This window comes from Varroa jacobsoni, unplaced genomic scaffold (genome assembly GCF_002532875.2).
Source record: "Varroa jacobsoni isolate VJ856 unplaced genomic scaffold, vjacob_1.0 scaffold_772, whole genome shotgun sequence".
NCBI classification, from domain to species: Eukaryota; Metazoa; Arthropoda; class Arachnida; order Mesostigmata; family Varroidae; genus Varroa; species Varroa jacobsoni.
The window spans coordinates 125,264-147,479 of NW_019213674.1; the positions used below are offsets into that span (position 1 = coordinate 125,264).

Genomic DNA, 22,216 nt, shown 5'->3' on the forward strand with positions numbered 1-22,216 from the left:
GCAGTAGAAACTTAGTTCCTGTCATCTGAGAGAGTTACGGTCAGCACATGATTGCTAGCGTGTTGCATGCTGATTTAGGCCTATTCCGTCGAAGGATGTTCATAGACGAACCCGTTAATCTTTGGAAAAATGAGCAATATATTATTGGCGTATTAAATGTTTGTTCAGTTAATAATTTCATGATAATTACTTTCTGTCTGTAAACAGCAAAAGCTAGTTGATTTTCTGGTTAGCCAATTATGTGCGTTATGGCGATGTTTCTTAGTATTTAGCAAGGCAGGTCGCACTCCGTTTCTTTGGCGAGAGTGCCTTTTGTGCAAGCATTCTTGCAAACCCATATGCCGATGATAACGTGTAAGGCGCGCAGTATGAAATGTTAAAATGCTGGTGACGCATGTCTGCTAGCATAATTTTGCATGCGTATATACTGTGAAAGGGTAATATTATTATTAATAATATAATATTATTAATTAAAAAATAATATTATAATATAATAAAATAAAAACAACTCCAGCCGCCTTCGAATTAGATGTCTATTACTATTGTTTTCTAAGCCTATATATATATATGTACTTATCCATGTTAAATCGCGTCTCCATGCCTTGCTTCAGAACTTTAACGCCGCAACGTTTCCTGATAAAAATCGTAGTTTAGTGTTTAGCTTTAGGCATAACGAAGCCACGTGATGGCTTCTTTCGCGTTGGTCCGTTGTAAGTTTGCCATTGTGCTCTTTAGTTCATAATACCATTAGAATTACTAATTACGATCTTAACTTGGCTATTCTAATGTTTTGATGCTGTTGTCGAGGCACAGGGCAGCAGTTACATTGTTTTCTTCTACCAAAATCGGTTAAACTTCACCTATTTGTTCATTGAAGTCACTTCAAGTCGATTCAGAGATATGATAAATGACGCCTCTCTAACGTGTTACCTAATAGAACATTGCAAATGGAGCTTTGCATAACATTGAAGACGTTAGCTGTACGCAGACAACTGTCAATATTCCCTGCGGGCCAATCGCCTTTGCTTCTCCCACTAGTCGTCTTTGATCGAGTGACGCTCTCACCCCCGTATCTCTGACTACCCTCACCATACGCGCTACGGCAAAACAGCTCGTGTAGATAATCCAGATACCGTGAGTGGCGGTAGAGGCAATGCGCTAGACGATATGACTGCGTCGTCAATGAAGATGGATCAAGAAGGTCGACAAGTGCCAACCCAAAGTAGTGCGCTGTAGAGGAAAGAGGAATAGCAGCATCGGCCAGTACACAATTGGTTTTCTACCAATTGTTGCCGGTACTTGCTGGATTGAAAACCGTCCTTCGTGAAACGTCTTGCCTTCTGCCGGCTCCAGTGCTGAGGGTAAACATACGACAGCACAAGCGCAAGGGGATCATAAATTGTACTGATTTACCTGAATCGCCGAGGATTGTTGCTGGAGTTTTAACGAAAAACGCTCCGCTAACAGAAAGCTCTTGTTTCTAGCGTACGCGTACTATATTCACGCGCGTGGATACGCATCCGCTACCGAGTGCGTTAAGGCGAAATCTGACATAGAACAAAGTGAACCTGAACCTGTTGACGAGCTCGAATGTTGTTCCCATTGCGTCGAATCTTGTATCGTGCGACGAGATGGACGACGCCTGGGGGAAAGCAAATCAATAGTGGAATTCGAATTAAAATCGAATACAGACGCTCAAAACTACTATGTGCTGAGTGTCCATTAACTATCAGTTGTTCCGTAAGCAACTCGAATTGATAGAATTATGTAACTTCGTACAGCATTCGAAAGTGTGATGTTATCCCGGAAAGCGTATGTCATATAGACATCAAGAACGAAGTAACCCCAGCATATCAGGATGCTGTTCCTACTAGTAAGTTTACCATTTTTACGCTCAGAGAACTATATTGATATCAGTAGACTCCACAGGGTATACTCGTAAGCAGTCCAGCCACTGCTGTAGCATTGCGAACTGTGAGCCTGATTTTGAGTTGAACATCTTCAAATGACTGGGAGTTCTGGGAAATGACTGGGAAGATTATTTTTCATCGTAGTAATTCTGAAGCAATATCGAAACAATGGAGCAGCGATTAAGCCTTGACAATAGAACGGGAGGCAAGGGTCAGCAGCGGTGCCGTCGCTTGCACGGATCCGATCTAGTCGGTTACATGATAGCATATTTTTTGTCGAGGGCCATGTCATATTCTATTAAACAACGTTGTGTGGCCACCTATTATCCAGGTGTCCTCTCGTAGATCGATCCGAACAGCTGCTTTGCTTTCAATTTGCTGGCACTATAACAGTATGTATAAGACGGCACTAGCAGTTTGCGTGAACACATCTCTTTACGCATATGCGTATTGTCGCCGACTGTTGTTGAATTGCTTATGAACGTGGTACAAAGGCATCGCTCTGTTCTGTCGGCCATTGCGAACGCATTGGCTGGTTGATTTTCCATTCGAATTCCAAATTGAATTAGCGGTATTCACATCAAGATTGATTGGAGGCCGAACTCAAGCTAGTAGTGAAACGAAGAGTGCGACCCGTACCGAATTTTATAGATTGAATAGTACTTTACATAGCAAGTCTAGTGAGGCTCACCTCAAGCGGCCGTGTTTTCCGACTGAACCAGTCCGAGGATGTTGTCGGCAATTCTAAACGTACTAATCATCACAACTTTCGCCCTGTTTGTTTTCATTGCGCTCAGATAGACTAAGGGATGCTTGGGCTGGGTGCCTCCATCACCAAGCCCAGTATTTCACTTTCTTGAACGACCTTTGACGTTTACTGGTTTTATCAAATAGAACAGCTCAGAAAATTTATCGCCCTATGACTGTTAGATTAATGATCCATTCCATGAGCAGATGTTCGCTCCTTCGGCTAAACACGGGCTCAATAATTATTTCAACTTGCTTCTAGACAACAAAATACTACCATCAGAGAAATCATGGTGCACTATTTCTTCCTCTGTAAAAACGTAATCCATTCGTTAACTTAACGAGAGATATCGGGTGGGTACGAATCTAAAAGTGCGAACTGTCTTCTCTCCCATACAAACTGTAGTAATGTTATGATCTAATACAAATAGCAATATTTTATCGACTTACTGATAATATTCGTTATATCTAATGTTTATTTTCAGTTTCGCATCATCATGTTTTTGTTGAACTGGTTCAGAAGTTTAGTTGGCAGGCCGGCCCGCTTCGTAATCGTCAACTCCGTCATGTTTACAACGCTATCTTCGCTTTTCTTCATTCTCAGTTTCACCGGATACCTAGCGGCCTATTGGGCCCTCATACCGAGGGTTCAGATCGAACGCGATGTACACTTCAAGTATGCGTACGTGTGACAACTTTCTCTGTCGTATTCTACCGCTATTGTTTTTGTCTTTGTGTCCATGTCCGAGGTGCTGTTACGACTTCTGCGACGCCACTGCCGACGCGCTTAATGTACCCCCTCCGTTCGATTTCGCTGCCGACGCGCCTAATGCACGCCCTCCGTTCGATTTCGCTGCCGACGCGCCTAATGTACCCCCTCCGTTCGATTTCGCTGCCGAGAAAATACTGGCAACTAATTTTTTTTTTTAATGAGTGAATATTCGGAATGTAAAACGTCATGCTTTCCACCAGCTATCATATCTAAATAGAAAAGTAACTTTATGAGTATACTGTAAATAGATAAGCATGAAACGCTACTACGCGCATCCTCTAATTGTGAGCATGCGTTCACGGCAATTAGAAGGTGTATATGGTCACAACATGGAAATTGTTTAACATCTCAAGTATATTAAATGACACTTTTATGTTAACGAATTGCATAATAGCATATATACTGTATGGCATTATTGAGGAGGAATTAGGTGAGCCTTAGAAGCCGCTGTCTCCTTCATTTTCCTGCTGTTCTAGCACTTTGTCCAGAGATGTGTGTCATGGAGTTATAGGCTCTGCTCCGTTGTTTCAAAATGCTGACTACATTTAAGGATTGCGGCGAAGTTACTGACACGTTATGTTCAAGCGGCACTCTCATCATCGCAATCATCGCTGGCTGACCGTTTATCACGTGGACCACCTTTCTTGAAAAGTCTTGGGTAGGCGCAGATCATTGGTTGAATAGAAAAGATGGTCTTATCGCTGGCATAGAAGTATAGATCCAGTTGGACGGGACAAGATGAGATCTCCACATTTTTTTAAGACGCTACCATATTGCGCTCTTACAATTTTTTGCCTTGTTTAGGTGAGCGACGAACATGACATGCGTTGTCGCTATCCTTTAAGAAGCTGGCAAAACCACTCAGTATTTGCATGGCTCATTACTTCCCCTGTATGCCATCGCTTCATCGGTAGTACCTATGGGCGATGATACCCAAGAAAACACAAAGATTGTAGACGACAATTTAGTCGGCTCGTATCCACCAGCATGAAGCTCCAATGTACCATGAAGTTTGGCAGATTGCCTAATGAGCTTTAACCTTTGTAGATTTGTCGATGCAAAAATAACTAACAGTTCGAATGGCTAAAGTGCACAGGTTTTACATAAGTAGTAACTGCCCTTGTTTATCTATAGTGTAATCAACGATTAGCTGATAGAGGATTATTTCGATGTTATTATTAAAAATTATGTAAATTGTTGTACTACGGAACATTTACTTATATTTTACATCGTTGAATAGTTCATTGATATTCACTTAATCGTATCTAAATTTAATTAGCGTCATTTATTTACGAAATTATTATTGCATATACGTCATTAAGTATGAACCGAAATTTAAAAACCTTTGTGAAGTTCATTTAGCATGTAACGAATCGATTGGAAATGATTAAGCAAAAGCTAAATAAAGTAAACCAGCCCTATTAGGTAATGCATAGTGTTACGGGTCGACTTTTTAACTGTCAGAGATAAGAACACAGGTCAGGTAAGTAGTCTGCAGCCGTCATTTTTATTATTATTATTGTACCAAACGTTCATTAGCCTTCCGACATCCTTTCACTTTCTGCGTTTTCTATTTCGCAGTGTCTTATGTGAAGTTTGTAATACCGTGGAAACGGAAACAGGATATGTTCGCTTCCATGAGAATTCTTATTAGTTTCTGGTTTGTTCTAGTATGCGTCCGTGTAAAATCACAGATCAGTGTCAACATCCTGTCGCCGAAGTTTGGCTCGGAGACGATCCCGCTCATTTTCTACCGGCGCTTTCACCGGGTACCGAGTACCGGATAGAGCTAAATCTCGAACTTCCTGAGTCCGAAACAAACTTCGACGTGGGGATGTTCATGGCTTCAGTTGAAATGCGAGCGCCAAACGGACAGATATTAAAGGCGGCCCAGCGATCCGGAGTTCTCGTTTACCGAAGCCTGGTGTTGAGGTTGGTCTTTTCGTTAGAAGCCAGTAGTCATCGCTTTAGATCGCGTGTCCATTTCATAGATACTTTCGGTTAGTGCGGAGCAACTGGTTAGTGTACGGGGAGTGAACCATTTTAGCAATGCCGCATCCATTCCGTCTATGCAACCTGACTTTTTTATTGCACTAACCGAAATTCGAAGATGAGTCAGTCAATCAATAATGAAATAATAACTTGACCTCAAATGCCTATATGAGATATATTTCACTATATGGATTCAAGGATCTGTTACTGTGTTTTATCTATAGTATAAATGCGTCCTTCAGAAACCGAACCTTGACAAGTGTTCATATTCTGTTTCAGAATGTTGCACACGATAGTGGCGCTTCCGTCGCTGTTGTTGGGTGAGGGTAAAGAAAAACAACTTGTGCGACTGCCGATGTTTGATTCGTTCGTTGATCTTCCTCGTGGCAATAACGACTTCGCGGCAGTTGCCTACATCGAACTGCATTCCACCAATATCCAAATCTACTCGGCCAAACTTCGCATCTATGCGGACTTCGGCGGTTTGCGGTCAGTTCGACTGGGGTCAAAATGTAGTCTGGGCTTAATATAGCACTCAGACGGGAAGAGAACGAGGGTGTGGGGAACGTAAATGAGACGCATGGAAAAGAGGAAACATTTCGCGAAGTCAGTTTCACGGGTCAAGCCGCTGAGCTTCACGCTAGTTTATACTATTAATAGTGGACAATTGTATCTGTATGCATAATAATAATCATCCTCACAAAGATTATCACCGTCATAATTCTCAAATTACATTGTCACGTGAAACAGTCAGTTACTTGATTTTTTCGCAGCTACCTGATGTACCGGTGGCCGTTAACGTGTGCTGCGACTGGATGCATGGCGAACTTCGTTGCCTTATGGGTAGCCACTGCTCTCTTCTGGATACGTAATCGGCTTTTCAGCGTGATCAGTTTTGTCGCCAGGAGCGCAGCAATAAATAGAGCGGCCATGAAACGCAAAGCTGACTCAGTTATTTCCGCAGAGAAGAACGGAGCTGAAAGACAAACGCTTGCTGACGGCAAAACCACCACACAACTATCTGACGGGGGTAACTTTTCCAAACATTTAAAATTTGTTTTTCACACCAGCATCTACCTATTTATTAAGTCAGTTGTAAGCAAACGGTTTCTAAGATTATTTATAAAAATATTCATACTTTTCGTAGTGGGGCTTTTGTAAATCCATTCGATAGGGATTGACTGAAATAGATCATTTTGGTTAAATTGTTAGTCATTTTTTTAATTGCTTAGATCACCATTCACGAGTTAGCTCAAAGATGGTGTAATTCGACCTAATTTGCAAATTTCTACTCTGTCTGTTGCACCTTATTAGTAGATGAAGTCGACAAGGAATTGCCTAAGCTTGCAAACATCGTCAGGAAAATTGCCTCTCTTGTACCTTTCGTAGGAAAACTACAACCTTATGCTGCCATCCTGGTTGACACAGGCCTTCGTTGGAGTCCTGTTCCTATACCGGGTAAGGTAGCTTCAATAGCCAAGCAAGTTGTCGGAATTCAGAAAGACAAGGAAGCATAATACGTAGCGGATACTTTTTCCAACCAATTGTGGTTTATTAGCAAGTGTTCATAATAGTAAATGTTACTATCGCAGGCTCCGGATAGCCTCAAGTGAAGCCCTTCTACACAGGGCTTTTCGGCATAAAAATTAGAAATTACAAGAAAAGTTTTAAAAATACAGATTTCTATTAGCAAAGAAAAGAGTTCACGATAGCAATTACCGGCGATTCCAGTCAAAACGCTTCTAGTACAATTACTAACTGTACATGCAGAAATTTCGAGTTGTATCGATGCGCCATCTAAAAATATCGCATAGTTCTTACGAATCGATGACCTTTTGATAAAATCACAATAATTCATATATAGACAGACTAAGCTATGCGGCGGACAAGTATAAATTGCTGGTAATGCCTCGTAACATATGATAAACGAATTTCTGACACTGACTTATACTAACAGTAAAAAATTGTATATATGTTTAGAAATAGTAGGCATGATGTGTATATATATTATATATATGTTATGTAGAATCAACAGGCGACTATAGAACGCATGAAGTTCCTTGATCTACAAGGTTTTGCAAACAATTGTAAGTGGCTGCTGTATGATGAATCAGTTCTAATGAGATGCTGAAAATATCGCCTGTTTTTAAGCTATCGCAACTAACTGTTAGCATAGAGTAAATAACAATAAGTATTTTAACTGGAATGTACTCAAGTATATACAATTCCGTTTAGCGATCCGTTATTATTATATTAGCTGGAGTATTTACGAATTTTACTTTAAAGGGACTAGGGTAAAGTTTGGTGCGTTCGTGCATGGAATCATGCTTATATATAACAAGATCGATATATGTAACATGATTTAGGTGAACGTATATGCAGTCGAAGAGATGCTTATGAACGAGAAAAATTACTACAGTACCAACATAACATTACTTTGCCCCCTAATTTAGTTGCAAACAATAAAGTTTTGTACTCAACTGTGTACAATTGTCGAAATCAACAATTTCGACATTTAATAGACATAGTTTAAAACCAACAGCAAAAGTTGAGGCTTAAGCAATTCATCGTCGACCTTTTAGGTCTATGCCAATCGAAGGGTTCGGAAGTCAGTCTAAATAAGCAACCATTCATTGTTGCGTATTGTCCCCGCTTTTTACATCAAAATGCTTCGATATATTTTCCTTAGATACTAATGTTCTGGAAGAACCGCGACCTAACAACGATTACGTTGATATGTAAAAGGAAAGAAGAGATTCTGTTCAATAATAAACATTTTATCATTATCGGTTCGCTTGAATCCTAACAACTGTGGGGTTGAGTATATAGAGCTGAAGGGAAAGTCAAAAAGTAGAACTGAAGGAAGCATACATACATATATATATATATATATATAAAATGTAAAATGAAATTTATCGTATAGATACGCCATATGTTATTAATAGTGCCATATGTCTAGTCAAGCACTTATGAATAACAAAAATTTGAAGCATACTATACTACAAAACTATTCAAATAAATGGAATTATATCATATATGGGAAATCGAGGCAACGATATGGGAAAAGTATCAAGAAATCATTAGGCCTAGCGCTCTGTTACAATAGCAAGTAAGGAAATATGGCTAGTAAGAAACGAGGAAACTGGTCGCCGGAAACACGAATGGCCCTAGACAAACGTAAATTTGCACCACTAGTGAGCATTCACTTCGATTTCGGCAGCTTAGCTTACAATGCAGCTAACAATGTGTTTTGTTTACTCTGAAGATTTTGTTTTCAAGTTTCCTGCATGATATGATGTGTCATAAAAAAACGCAGCCCACAAACTGAACAATGGGCGCCCATAGTTATATTCCAACAATACTGAAGCTAATTATGTAGAAGCCATCATCCAGAGGATATGGCCCGAAAAGTGAGGTGAATCTACCGTCGACTTTTGCGACAGCTGCTTGACATAGCAGCCTCATTATGCAATGACGGTAGTGACCCTTTTACCCTGTAATTTTAATAATTGAAAAAAACTTCCTTGTTTTTCTTCTATTTTTACGAAAAAGTGTTGTCCACGTTGAGGGCCACTTTTCTTTTCCACTGTTTCGTCGAAACAGTTTTTTTTTAGTATAAATAAAAATTAGTGTCCTCAAAGATTTATACAATATATTATAAATTTTGGCTAGGATAATTCTTTCCACAGATAACCATTTTGAGGATCACCCGTGAATACATTTCAAAAATGTGAAAATAATCGAAATCTCAGTATAAGTAACCGTCTAGAAACGATTATCGAACCGCCAAGTTATTAAGAGGGATTTGGAAATTCGTGTTAGTGTGGCCAATGGCTGAAACAGCTAGGCCTCAGATTAGGGAATAGCTAGTTCAAGTTCCGCCGAGGTCAAAACAAAAAAAAGACATCTAAACGTCATTATGAATTCTACTACGCGATTAATTTCGTATAAACACAAAATCACTTGACGCCTCAACGATCCTTTTCATTTTAATCGCCTTGGACAAGTAAAATTAATATGAACCTGACAACTGCACCGTGAGTAATATTTTTTTTTATCAAATGCTATCGCGATTCTATCGGGTGGCCAGAGTCAATGCAGATCTCGGCGCTCGTTGTTGTGCTCCGCGCTAGTTATATTTTATGCTTAGTAATTTGAAAAAGTACATTGTTTGCCGAAATTTTCTTCTTTGCACTCCGATATAACAGACATAGCCATCTAATGTTATTTTGACTCGTTGAGTATGAAACATAGATATAGGTATCTATGAGACAACAGACTTTAGAAAGTTTATTTAAGAGGTGTCTTGTAAAAAGAAAAGATTTGATTTCTTGTTGATCTTATGATATGAGATAACATTATGTTTACTATGAAACTGGGTGAGTTATGGGATTCGAAACGATAGGAGTAGGTATTATTATGAATTCGTGTATAATAATATAGTATAAATTCACAGATCCATATCAAGCAAATACCTAGATCAACGTCATTTGAGCTGATTTTTTAACGAACTTTATCACTCACGTAAGGCTATCCTAAACACAAAAGAACAGTTTAGTGTTTGAATTGCTGAAATATCGTAAATCGACGGACTTCAGCTTAAAATTATCGGAAGTTCTATCATCGTAATCACAAGTTAGCTATTAATCTATTCCAATAACTCTATATGAATAAGGAACATTAGTATTATAAATAAAATAGAACGAATGTCTGTTTTTGAAAGCTTTGTTTCATGCAAAATATAACCGAATTAGATTCGGTTTAAATGTAAAAGAAAATTTTATGCAATGAGTGCCTACACACGAGTGTTCCTGTAAACGTGGGATTGATACTAGTAAGTGCCGTTTCCCTATTCGCAATTTTAACCCCCGCATTCGGTGCGTTCATTAGACATGATTTCTAAAACCTTTACACAGGCTCATGCCCGCTTCTCTCACTTACAGTCCTAATATAATTTCTCACAATATTTTGCAACATTGACAATGTGTATTCCTCCATACTAGATCGTTATTTGCCCCTCATCTACATGTGGATAAGGTGATGCTATCGTTGAAAGGTGCGGGAAGTCACCGAACAATAACAATAAATGTTGTACATGGCGAACCCCTCTATTGGGATTTGGAGCACGAATTTCCCTTGTAAACAAGAGGAAAACATGTAGTTGTAACATTTAACATTAGCGCTTTGTTGAGAATTTACGGATCAAATATCTGTCATATTTGCAATGTTGGTACATTGTTCAAGGGTAGCCTAAAAGCTATCTGGAATCAGTAACAATAATCAATGGTACCTGTTGCAATGTTACGAAGCAAAAAAGAAAGTCACAACGGAGTGCTATTATGTGTAGTTAATCGGCAATAGAATCCGGCAGGTGAAATGTCATATGGTCTGTGTACCACAGCACAATTTTTTTACGGATGAGTGAAGTGAATATGATAATTCAAAATTATAATTATTATAACTGGAAAATAAAGTTCATTCTGTGTGTGGATCATCTGCTGTAACTGTCAAGTGTGAAGAAACTGCGTAAGAAAATTATTTCTTTTATATGCTTTTAAAGATGTAAATTTTCTAACAATAAATTAAGCAGGCACTTATTAAAGAAATATTCACTGGTCTCGATGAACCTCCGGCGTTAATGGCGGGGCCCAATGAAGGTTCACTCTGATGTATATACATATATATATATATATCGTGCTTCCGCTCCAACGATGGGCATCGAAAGAAGTGACAAAAGTGCTTACGTTCAAAACAAACAGCACTGTGCTCTGAAGAAGAAATTATGTGAAAGACGAGAGTGTTCCGCGTAACTTCCAATGTATAAATTACAAACGACAAAGCAATACCAAAATTTCTAGTTGCATTACAAGATAGGTTCATTTAGCATTTATAAAAAGTCCTTAAGGCAGGTTTAGCACTTTTTATGGGTATATACGAAACGACTGAAAAAATATATATTTTAGGTACCTCGTGGCATAAAAAAGAAAATTGAACCCAAACTAGAAACATCGGACTTTTTCGTACTTCAAACGGCATAAAGCTGTCTGTTGAACTGTTGATGTTTAAACGTCTGGTTACGGTCATGGCAGTCTTGTTCAGTGTTTCAGTAATCTTCTATTTGTATTTTTTAATATATACATATATACACTTATTAATTTATGTAATATTATACTTATTAATATTATAAAGTTATTTCACGACTAAAAGGTGCATATTTCACATCGAAATTTTCAGCAGGAAAGCGACAAAACCACGGTTGGGCCATTCTTTTCGGATAACATGTCTTGATTATAAGTAGGACAAATTTTTTCGATCGGCCGGATGAAACTTTTCGTAGAAATTGAATTGATCTTCAGGGTACTAAATCTGAATGGAGGCATTCAAACGATTCCATCGTATCTACTACTGTCAAATGTTAGCTTTCAAAGGTCACCAGCGTCGTATTGTCTGCGACATGTAACTTGAAACATGAAACTAGCTAAAAAAGCATCAATGCATCTTCGTTTTTTTTACATCAAACAATATGCATTATATTTTATAGGTGTTTTTTTAGGACCAAGGGACGACCGCGGCTTATAACACCGTGAAAAGAACTATTGAGTGGCTGTTATCGTATGAAAACCCAACTCTGATGTGATGTTTAGAGTGATTTAGACTATCGATGCTTCATACAAATTGATAAGTACTAAAAAATGTCTTTTTGTATATACATACGTGTATAGACATACATGTATAAATATTTAAATAATTTCGAACAGGGTAATTAACAAACGCCAATATCTCAATTTTCTTAGAGAAGCTAGAATAGTAAACGAATTTGTTTAGTAACGAACGGCTTTCGCTTCAAGTGTTCCTGTATAGGAGAGTCAAATTATAGAGGCCAAAATTTGCTAACTTAACCAATCGAAAATAAGCGTTGTTATGGATCAGAAACAAAAGATTTCATCGATTTCGAGAAAATCTCAAGATCAGTATGTCGTTGGGTCATATAGCTCCACCAGGTAGCATTGCGTGGACCAGAAATGGGAATATATGGGCCATTATTGAGCTGGTATGATAAAGTTGGTTATTTATCAAAGTTAAAAGCTCTTTATAGGAAGGGCTGTGATTTTACCCAGAATAGACGATACTTATTTTATAGTTATAGTTATTTACTGCTAGGTAGGTCGCAGAATATGATTTGTCAATAGGTGAACACGAAAGTTCTACTCTGTTGTGTAAAACTTGTTTTGAATGGCTCAGGTACTACCAGTTGCAATTAATTCAAAAAGTGAAGTAAAACAGTTTCCAAAGTTCGGACTGAAATCTGTGTAACTATCATGCTCAAACATGACTGTGGTATGAACAATCGTCCACGCTCATAACTATCCGCAGTGTCGTCCTACTTTTAGGAAGTTTGGGTTGCTATCTTCCTAGAGTCCCACAGATGACTGTCAAGTGGAATAGGTGAGTGCGTCTACTGATAAAGCTAAAAATGTGCCCGGACACCGTTTACGTTGTATAGGCATTTTCTAGAAATGATGATTTTGTGATCTTTGGTGATGGATTTGGATGAACCTTTGGTGATGACTGAAAGTAAATAGTTGGTGTAAGGACAACAAGCATTAGTCGAAACCCGGAATTATCCATGGCCACGAACTTGTAGAGATTGATACAATCGAACGCCATAGTGTTGCTTAACTGCATTGTCTAACGTCTAAGAAGTCGAATAGCGCGACCGCGTTTTATTCGCTCTGTGGCAGTATGTCCAGTACAATTGCACCAACCCACAATGCATTAGCTCAACCAAGTTGTTACCTCACTATCCAAGGTAAATAGGAATTACTAATCCTTAGATAGCCGGTTAGATTAAAAAAAAAAGTTACCGCGCATAAGAATGACTTATTCTATTTAGAGATGCGTATACTTATCAGTCAATTTGTCTAGCAACCCTCGTTGGCGTTATCCAAGTTGAACATCTACCGACACGTGGGTTGGAAAAAATTATTCTTTAGGGAAATAAAATGGAAAGGTGTAATTAATTTACTTAAGAACAACAACTTCTTTCAGCATCAGCCATGTTGAATCATGAGGCTGAGTCGATTTTCGGCATGTTGTAACGAGGTAGTCAACCCGTTTGTCTACGCGTTTATACGAAGGTCCGCCGGATTTAATCCGATGGATAGTAATACGATACTGTCTCTGTATGGGTAGGCTTTCTATAAAGGCCTTCTTTCAATTATCCGTTCACTCATTTTCATAATGGTGTATCTCGGTAAATAGAGAAAAAGAAAGGAGAAAGGTTTCGGAGGAGATCGGTAATATTTGGACCTACCTGTAGGATAGGACAATGCGATCTGATGATCGGGAACATCTATCAGTGTCTCGCATTACCATATTACGATTTGCCTCGTTATCCGCTTTAGCCAATGGGGCAGCGTTGTCACAACCGGGCAGGTTTCATTGTTTGCTAGGACGATGATCCGAGTATACATTTGCTAAGACAGCAAACGTTTCACTAAATTTTCAGAACTGTTTAACATTGAACAGTGTTTCAGTACTATATATATCATTTAGGGGTAATAAAAAACAATTCGAAGACGTATTTAAATTGTCATCTCTGAATTAAACATGCGTAAGGCTCTGCTTCGAAGGAGAAACAATCTCAACGATTTAGAAATTGGGTAGCAAATTTAAAGTTGCATCTCATCAGAGGCTACATTAAACTAAAATTGTTTCTTTACTTAATCTCAGTTGTGGTGCAGTGTATGCTGCTGAAGGGGCTTGAATAGGCGACTTATGACTTCCTGCAGCCAGAAATAAATCTGAGTGACTAGTTCATAAATAGTCAATTCATCAAGGTAGAAGTCCTTCGCCGAAGGCCCGGATACGCTTTGTAATTTGAGGCATCGGAGCTATTGACTACACGAGTCATCTAATATAAATATCAGTTCCATAAAGACAATTATCGTTCATCGTTGCGCCATCAATACGACATTCTGAACACGATAACATAACCATTACACTGTACCTATTTGTTCTGCTGTGGATCGAATAGAATAAGCGCACAGGCGACTTATATAAGGTCTAAAACGTCCGTTCGCTGTTTTATTGACTAATTGTCAACCACGCAACTACTTTGACATTTAATTGGTGAAGCCCAAACACGATCGTTTAACGACAATTTTAAAATTGTCAAAAACTTAAGCTTAATTACTGCACCCCTTACGGTGTATGCTGTTCGTCTGGTGCTATTGTTATTTTTTTATTGCCATTTTGGATTTCGCGGTTTTTTGTTCGTTCTTTTTAGTAATATATATGTCCCATTGTTGTGTGCACGTGTCTCCCACTCGACGATTGTAAACGAATCTTAGCGACGAAACGAGGCACTGAAGAACTATCCCGTTCCATTCCCCGAAGTCGCTCCCTGAGACATGTAAGAGCTCCCAGAGCTCAGTAAGGGAACGGTAATTTTGGAGCTGTGTGCTTACGTTTTTTCAATCTGCAATGTGTGGACGAGATTAATTTGATAGAAAAGTTGTTATTTCACCATATTCATTATCGTACACAATACATCAATTCTAGCCATAAACACAGCCAAAGGGTCTCCTGCTTCACATAAACTGACAGAGGTGCTCGGACGCTGCCATGTTTTTTTTGTTGTTTTTACAGATCTTCACATTCTCGCTGTTACGGTTAATTATACATTGGCACGGACATATATACGCGTCGCTATGTTTTGTCGCATGCTACCGTCCTATCTCCATGAACCTTAGGCAGGCGTCTTTATCCGCTATAGATTCATCCTATTTAGGTCCAAGCATATCGAGAGGTACGACCAGCTGGTCAAACTGTTCGGGAGTGAGAATGCCAAGCTTTACTGCAGTTGCTTTGAGAGTCGAGCCCTCCTTGTGAGCTGTCTTGGCAATTAAGGCAGCCTTATCGTAGCCGATGTGCGGGTTCAGCGCAGTTACCAACATCAAAGACTCGTTCAAAAGCTTTGTGATACGATCCTGAAACGCGCACATATAATGAAGTGCAGAGAAAATAGATAACATATAACATGCCGTTTGTATTTAGGCTTTGTAAAATAATTCAAAGGAACCCAAAATGATATTACAGTAGAATAGATTTATTGACATCTTTCTGTTAGTTTCATTAAAACTAAAGATTCGTAAAAACTTCATCCACACGTTTGATCGTTTAAACAGCTATTAAATAGAATCCTCCATGTCAAAAATGTGCTTATAAGTCAGGAAATATTTCAAATCCTATTAAAAAGTACACCTCGTACATAAGAGGACATAAACTGATGTACTTACTTTGTTTGGCTTGATTCCGGTGATACAATTGTCAGTAAAAGAACTGGAGCAGTCAGCAATAAGTCGGATCGAACGCAATACGTTAGCCACAATCATCGGCTTAAAGACATTTAATTCGAAGTGGCCATTCGAACAGCCTACCGCGACGGCCGCATTGTTACCCATCACTTGAGCTGCAACCTACGCAGAAAACACTGCACATTAAATATCTACAATCGTAATAAGTTAAATGGGAGAAAACCTATTTATATTATAGTACTTACCATCGTCACGGCTTCGCATTGGGTAGGGTTCACCTTGCCGGGCATAATCGAGGATCCCGGTTCGTTTTCAGGGAGAGACAGCTCACCAAAACCACATCGAGGACCCGAGCCCAAGAAACGAATATCGTTAGCAATCTTCATCAATGAACACGCTAGGACATTAAGAGCGCCGTGTACCTGGACAAACGAAATGCCAATTGACAATCTAATAATTGAGTCAAGTTAAGAACGCACAAGTTAAGTCGACACGACACAAAAAAATCAAACGTTGTTATCCTTGAGTATATCACCATTATACAAGCTGTTATTATTACAATAATACCACTGCTCTATAGAAAAGAACCCCTACCCATCCGACCAATGAAATCTAAGGGAACAACTTTTTGAGAGTTAATCGTTCATTCAATTCTATTCTTGTTACCATTAATAATGGTTTCTCACCTCAGCCATTGCATCATTGGAGGCAAGAGCCTCGAATTTGTTAGGCGCTGTTTTAAACGGCAGGTTGGTCAGTTTGGACACTGTTTCGGCCATTTTCTCAGCGAAACCGATGTGTGTATTCAGACCAGTACCAACGGCTGTACCGCCAGCAGCGAGATAATACAGGCGAGGCAACACAGCCTTCACCCGTTGGATGCCAAACTCAATTTGCGTTGCATAACCTCCGAATTCTTGGCCTAAATATCACAATATCTTTACTTTATTCTTCGTTACCTGTCTAGACTTGAGTGTCTAACGCTAAGATAATTACGTACCAGCAATAAATGCACATTGACGCTTTGTTGTAAAAAATTAATTAGAAAGTTCTCTTAACTATACTAACCGAGGGTGAGTGGTACAGCGTCCTGTGTATGCGTTCTTCCGATTTTGACTATCGTGGCAAATTCGTTCTCTTTTTCACGAAGTGCCGACAGTAGCTTCTCCAATCCAGGAATAAGTCTGTGAAAGCCAATGCACTTAATTTATACAAAACTAGGCTAGATGGCACCACCGTACATAAAACCTAAGCACGTGACGTTTCTTAGAAATTCGAGGTCCTTTTTGTCAGTTCAGTAAATTTCTTTTGTGCACAAGATGTTTTTTAGCATGATTATAAACAACATTTAGTATAACCTGAATTAATTTCGATCTCCCTATACGTGCTGGCGTCGAATATGTCCCCATTCAAACAAATTAGGCGTAAAAATAATTGTTGTTCTCTTGTAAACAGCTGAATTCGTTGTAACGCAGCCGTCATTAATCGAGCAGACATAATAATAAACATTTCAGGGAAATTTGTAATCAATTGTTACAATTTTTTAATGCATGTTCATGATCTTTCTAAACTTCCGCTAAATCAACAGCTCGGAACGCTTTTGTGTCAGAGGTATACTGAAGAGCCAAAATATGATTCATATATACCGTTGATGAATCTCGACGGCAACAGCAATATGCATGGCGGTGGGATACGTATCGTTAGAAGACTGTGACTTGTTAACGTGATCATTCGGGTGAACAGGTTTCTTCGATCCCAATTCTCCACCAAGCATTTCAATTGCGCGATTGGCTAAAACCTACATAATTGTAATATACGATACGAATCGATACAAACAAACAAACAACAAAATGTTATTTAACTATATTCTACACGATATTCACCTAGAGCATGATGCGAAATGTGGTGCTGGCGGAAATCCGGAGCAAAAAATATGATAAATTCTATATCAAGTGGCATGCACGAGCTGCGCAGAATCGTTTAAGGTCAGCATTTGAAAAGGGCATAAATGACCGTCAACTCTGGGCACGTTAAACGTTGCGAGATCAAATGAAGATTTTTTTTTGTTGGAACTACTTGTTCGGAAACGAAAACAAACAACAAAAAAACAAACAACAGCATGTAACATATCACCTATACAAATAGAAAAGAATCGGCAATGGCCATCGTAGTAGTATATACCTCATTCATATTCATGTTGGATTGGGTGCCCGATCCGGTCTGCCAAATAACAAGCGGAAAATGCTCCAAAGAGATCTTGCCATTGATCACCTGTGAAAGACATAAAAACATACGACGGTTATGATTTTCAGTTTTTCTGTTCACCATAAAATATTGTAGCGTATTTATATTAATATATGTGCAAAAATGCCAATGAGTTCAATCTCATCATAGACGTGCGAAGATTTCCCAGTTTACCTCATCGGCGGCTTTTGAAATAGCATCGGAAAGTTTGGGCTCAAGTCCGTACTCCTTGTTAACAACGGCAGCTGCTTTCTTAAGAGTAGCGAACGCTTTGATGACAGCTTCTGGCATTCGTTCGCGTTCTCCTGAACGTGAACAATATCAGAAAGCAATTGTAATTGTGTTTAACACAGGTATGGCAACAAATGAACGCAGATATAACTTTTCTTTTAGTTATGTTTATAGTTACAATTTTCTTTTACACAAGATCTGTGAAAACGTTAGTATGGGAGAGCTAGTGGAAGAATAATCAATTATAAAAAAATACGCTCACACATCAGGCTAGTTATTTTTGAATATTGTTTTCCTATGTCTCCCTTAACGGAGTTTGCATTTAAGCGCACTTTCTTGCATGCTAGCTCCATAACATCCAATTTGCAGATGTCAAGGGTACACTCCAGTTTAGGTAGACTACCCTATTCACTATTATGTCTGATATGTTCCATAGCGAAAATCAGCAGTGCTTAATAACTAAAACTATAAAAGGAAATAGAATCTGCTTACCTCCAATGTTAAAGTTCATCATGGATCGAGCCGTCTGTGCACCATAGTATTTATCGGCGGGAACCTTAAGCTCACCGAAAGTGTCCGATTCCAAGCGTACCTAAAACAAGGATGGTCAGGAAATAGCAGTCCTTGTTAGCCTATGACCTATACCTTGAGCTCAAATGGTGACCCTGTCTATAATTGATTTGCGATACGTGTAATGAAATGTATAACACATTCAAATTACGCTCTAGCTGGCTAAAGATCAATTTCATATATTACACCTCAGCGGATAAAACTGTACTTAACACGGCCGTACATAGAACTGTTACGGCTCACGTAAAATAATCTGAGTCGCACAGATCAAATGCTGCAGAGGGCTAGAATGCTTTGCTCCAGGGCGCGCTTTAATTGGGCTGTTTGTCGTAAACTGGCCTATGTCCATGCGTTATTCTTCACAGCGGACGGACAAATAGCAGTTTTTTTCAGAATTAAGCAGGGCACATACTATGGGAACACCAGTACGTCGTTTTAAAAATTCGAGCGAAAATCTATCATAACTCAATCTTTCAAACCTCTACCAAAACAGAAAAAAAACCCAATTGTTTTTAGAGTTCATGCGGCAATCTGAGAAAAAATCTCCTGATGCAAATCGGATCTTTTTAAGCTATTTTTGGTATGCCGAGGTTTTCGATACAAAAATTACAAAAAGTACAGAAATTTTTAAACTTTTTGGCTCTCTTAAGCGCTTTTATTTTTGACATCTTCTGTTTGCGATCCACCCAAAATTTAATTCCGCTCTAATTTTTTTGTATATAATGTATCTGAGCGACACGTTAAGGAGTTCACTGTTCAAAACCTATTTGTAGATTAAACGAATATTTTAAAAATAGTTAGTGGTTTAGCTACTGAATTTAAGTTGTGATCACGGCGGATGACGATTATATTGAACGAACATGACTCTCATGTTTTGAGTATTTTGCTGAAATACATGTTTTTGTTTTACATGTCAGTCTTAGAAATTAAGCATGGTGACAGTTCGTTTAGACTGTTTATGTGCGCCACTCATTCACTCAAATCGTATCAGCGTCGTCAAGAGAATTTTTAAGTTTCTCTTATCCACCTTATGTGTAAACTGTTCAGTGGCTTCAGGATAGCTAAACTTCTGGCTGACAAAGACAGGGGTCGCTGGTTGAAACCTTTAATGACCCCCCACTTGTTACGAAACATGGTACAGGTGAATAAAGAAACATATTTACTACATTAAAGAGGGCTGCATCAATGCAGTGTGGTGTCTTTAGTTTATATATGAGATAACAATGTATATCCCCTCTAGTGTCGTGTTTGCCACGATGAAGAATGCGTCTTTATGTAAAGACGCATTCTTATTCGTATTGACAACTAGTAATTGGGCTACACTGATGAATATCAACACAAATATCGTGTGTATACCCAAAGGTGATGAGAAGTATATTGCCGTCACGCCACCAGAGTCGTCCTTGGTCTGTCCGGCTATATCTTGCAGTAGTGAGATAAGATGTGTGTTATCGCGCTATCAACAATACCATAACGTGACCCAGGTAGAAATAAGGTTCCTTGGGCCTCATGCACATAAATCGACCTAAAAATGAGATATAAACTAAGCTTTTTAATTATGCCATTACCTGCATGGCATATTTAAGCAGCTCTTATTTACTTATTTCACACGCTCCAATACACGTTTGCACGTTTTGGGCTTTGCGTGCACTGCATTCAACCTGTGAGCATTTTGCCGTCGATTCTATCAGTTCACATGATGTTTACTACGAATACATATTTTAATGTCAGTCGAACACGATCAGAAGCACAATTATCAGTTCGAAGTTTCTAGCAATACACTGCACCATATATCCAAAGAAGTACCCCATCCCACAAATTTGCCATCACTGCGCGGTTATCCGAACCAATTGCCTGTTCATTTACTCATATAACGTAAATGCATACATTAGCGTATTTTAGACCTTGACCATTACGGCTAATTAGTATTTCAACAACTAGCGCTGGGGAAAAACTTACAAAGGAACGCATATTTGTGTTCCGTACATGTATGTGTGCGCTTAAAATCAACCCAAAGCCATCAGTTTAAAGTTTCTATGTCATTTTCTAATGCTTTCTGCGTGCAAATTTCCGCAGACTTTTTACCCAAAAGCATCCGTGGCAACCCAACGAGAAAATTATATCATGTTCCTGCTCAGAAAACGACAAATGAGAACCAGGTGAGCAAAGGTCAGCAGCAGAAAGAATACCATCTGCCGGAAGCAATGCGCCGCATTAGAGCGTGTACTAAAAAGCCCCACCAGCCAATAGGGCCTGCTCCATAGACCGAGTCGACTAAAGCGGCCGATGCACTGTTCCATCGCTGATCGTATAGATCATCTTCTGAGAAAATATCAACTTTGGTCGTTTTTCTATTTTCCAGCTTCATTCTGCCTTACCTTATCGGCCATGCTTCGTTGAGGTACGGCCAGCAAGCGAAGAGTTAATGAGCCACCAGCTCCGTTGCACTGAATAGAGCGAGTATATAATGAACGGAACATTTTCAACACTCACAATGGAGCGAGTCGGCGCAGAGAATCACACCACTGAAGGGAAACTGCAAAGACACCGCGACCTCCTCCCCGAAAAGTCCGCTCTACACTTAGTGCTCTAGCTGCAGATCATGGAGCCAACCACAGTCGTTAGTGTCTTTATTAATAAGCGCTAATAGAAGCCTCTGAATATGGCAGTGGTGGAGACGCAAGCAGAGCCGTATAGATCCCTTTTGCTGACTAACAGACTCATCTGATCATAATGCGTATTTCTACTATAGATTCAATACACAGCTATCGTGCGTAAATAAAAGTTGTGATCGCATTTGTATGGCGTTCTGCTGAAGCTTCTTTGTATCGCGCAGGAATAGAAACAGCAACATCAACCGTGCAAGATGGCGGCGTCAATGCGTACGATCGCGCGCTCTGCGAAACTTTTGCAAAATAGAGGTTTTTCGATGAAATTCGGACTACGGACTTATCTCTCTTCGGCGTACGCTTGCAATGAAGAATGGGCCGCACAAAAACGTAATGATCCTCTTCTGAAAATCCCCGATGCGGGGCAGTATTTTGTTGACATCTCGAGACGGTTTGTAGCTAAAGCGAAGGAAAACTTGGCAGTTGATGTGGACATATTTGTAAACTCGGTCGAAGGCGAGGTCGTAATGCAAGAAGTAATAAATCTACTTAACCGGTGAGTACAACAAAAGAAACATGTTATAAATTACAAGCTCGGTGAAGGTAAGTAAAAATACAGTTAAATTACAAGCAAAAATAATGCGTACATCTGCCAATTTCAGATCTAGCAGAACTAACCTATTTTTAAATGATCGCGTTGACCCATTTGTAAGAACTACCCGAGTGGTGGGTTTAACGCAGATATTATTATTTGACTTCTTCTTATTATTATTAATTGGCGTATAGAAGCATTTTAAGCTTTTCTTTCTTCTAGCACCACAT

The 22,216-nt window shown here is 39.1% G+C and overlaps 3 protein-coding genes across 6 annotated transcripts in view; 2 read left to right on the forward strand and 1 right to left on the reverse strand.

Moving 5' to 3' along the window:
• The first annotated feature begins 1,130 nt into the window (after positions 1-1,130).
• On the forward strand, positions 1,131-9,456 carry Seipin (lipid droplet biogenesis associated protein seipin). 3 transcript variants are annotated; one of them, XM_022838667.2, is made up of 6 exons: positions 1,131-1,873; positions 3,143-3,339; positions 5,101-5,361; positions 5,701-5,910; positions 6,195-6,451; positions 6,736-9,456. In XM_022838667.2, exons 1-6 carry the CDS (start codon positions 1,859-1,861, stop codon positions 6,936-6,938), a joined length of 1,143 nt encoding a protein of 380 aa, XP_022694402.1. In that variant the 5' UTR covers positions 1,131-1,858; the 3' UTR covers positions 6,939-9,456. The 3 variants fall into 3 exon arrangements, with proteins under 3 accessions (XP_022694402.1, XP_022694401.1, XP_022694400.1); XM_022838666.2 differs by lacking the exon at positions 1,131-1,873 and adding an exon at positions 2,493-2,660 and having other exon boundaries at positions 6,739-9,456; XM_022838665.2 differs by lacking the exon at positions 1,131-1,873 and adding an exon at positions 2,511-2,660.
• A 5,020-nt stretch (positions 9,457-14,476) lies between these two features.
• Positions 14,477-21,370, reverse strand: LOC111263523 (fumarate hydratase, mitochondrial). 2 transcript variants are annotated; one of them, XM_022838663.1, is made up of 11 exons: positions 21,164-21,293; positions 20,142-20,310; positions 18,708-18,807; positions 18,159-18,289; positions 17,922-18,011; positions 17,387-17,538; positions 16,809-16,924; positions 16,427-16,662; positions 15,986-16,162; positions 15,723-15,902; positions 14,477-15,413 (listed from the first exon to the last, which is right to left on the reverse strand). In XM_022838663.1, exons 3-11 carry the CDS (start codon positions 18,727-18,729, stop codon positions 15,207-15,209), a joined length of 1,311 nt encoding a protein of 436 aa, XP_022694398.1. In that variant the 5' UTR covers positions 18,730-18,807; positions 20,142-20,310; positions 21,164-21,293; the 3' UTR covers positions 14,477-15,206. The 2 variants fall into 2 exon arrangements, with proteins under 2 accessions (XP_022694398.1, XP_022694397.1); XM_022838662.2 differs by lacking the exon at positions 20,142-20,310 and having other exon boundaries at positions 21,164-21,370.
• An 80-nt stretch (positions 21,371-21,450) lies between these two features.
• Positions 21,451-22,216, forward strand: part of LOC111263524 (uncharacterized) — a 5,300-nt gene continuing 4,534 nt past the window's right edge. The window contains exon 1 of the mRNA XM_022838664.2: positions 21,451-21,950. Coding sequence (XP_022694399.1) covers positions 21,652-21,950 — 299 coding nt within the window. The 5' untranslated portion in view covers positions 21,451-21,651. The remainder of the gene's footprint in view (positions 21,951-22,216) is intronic.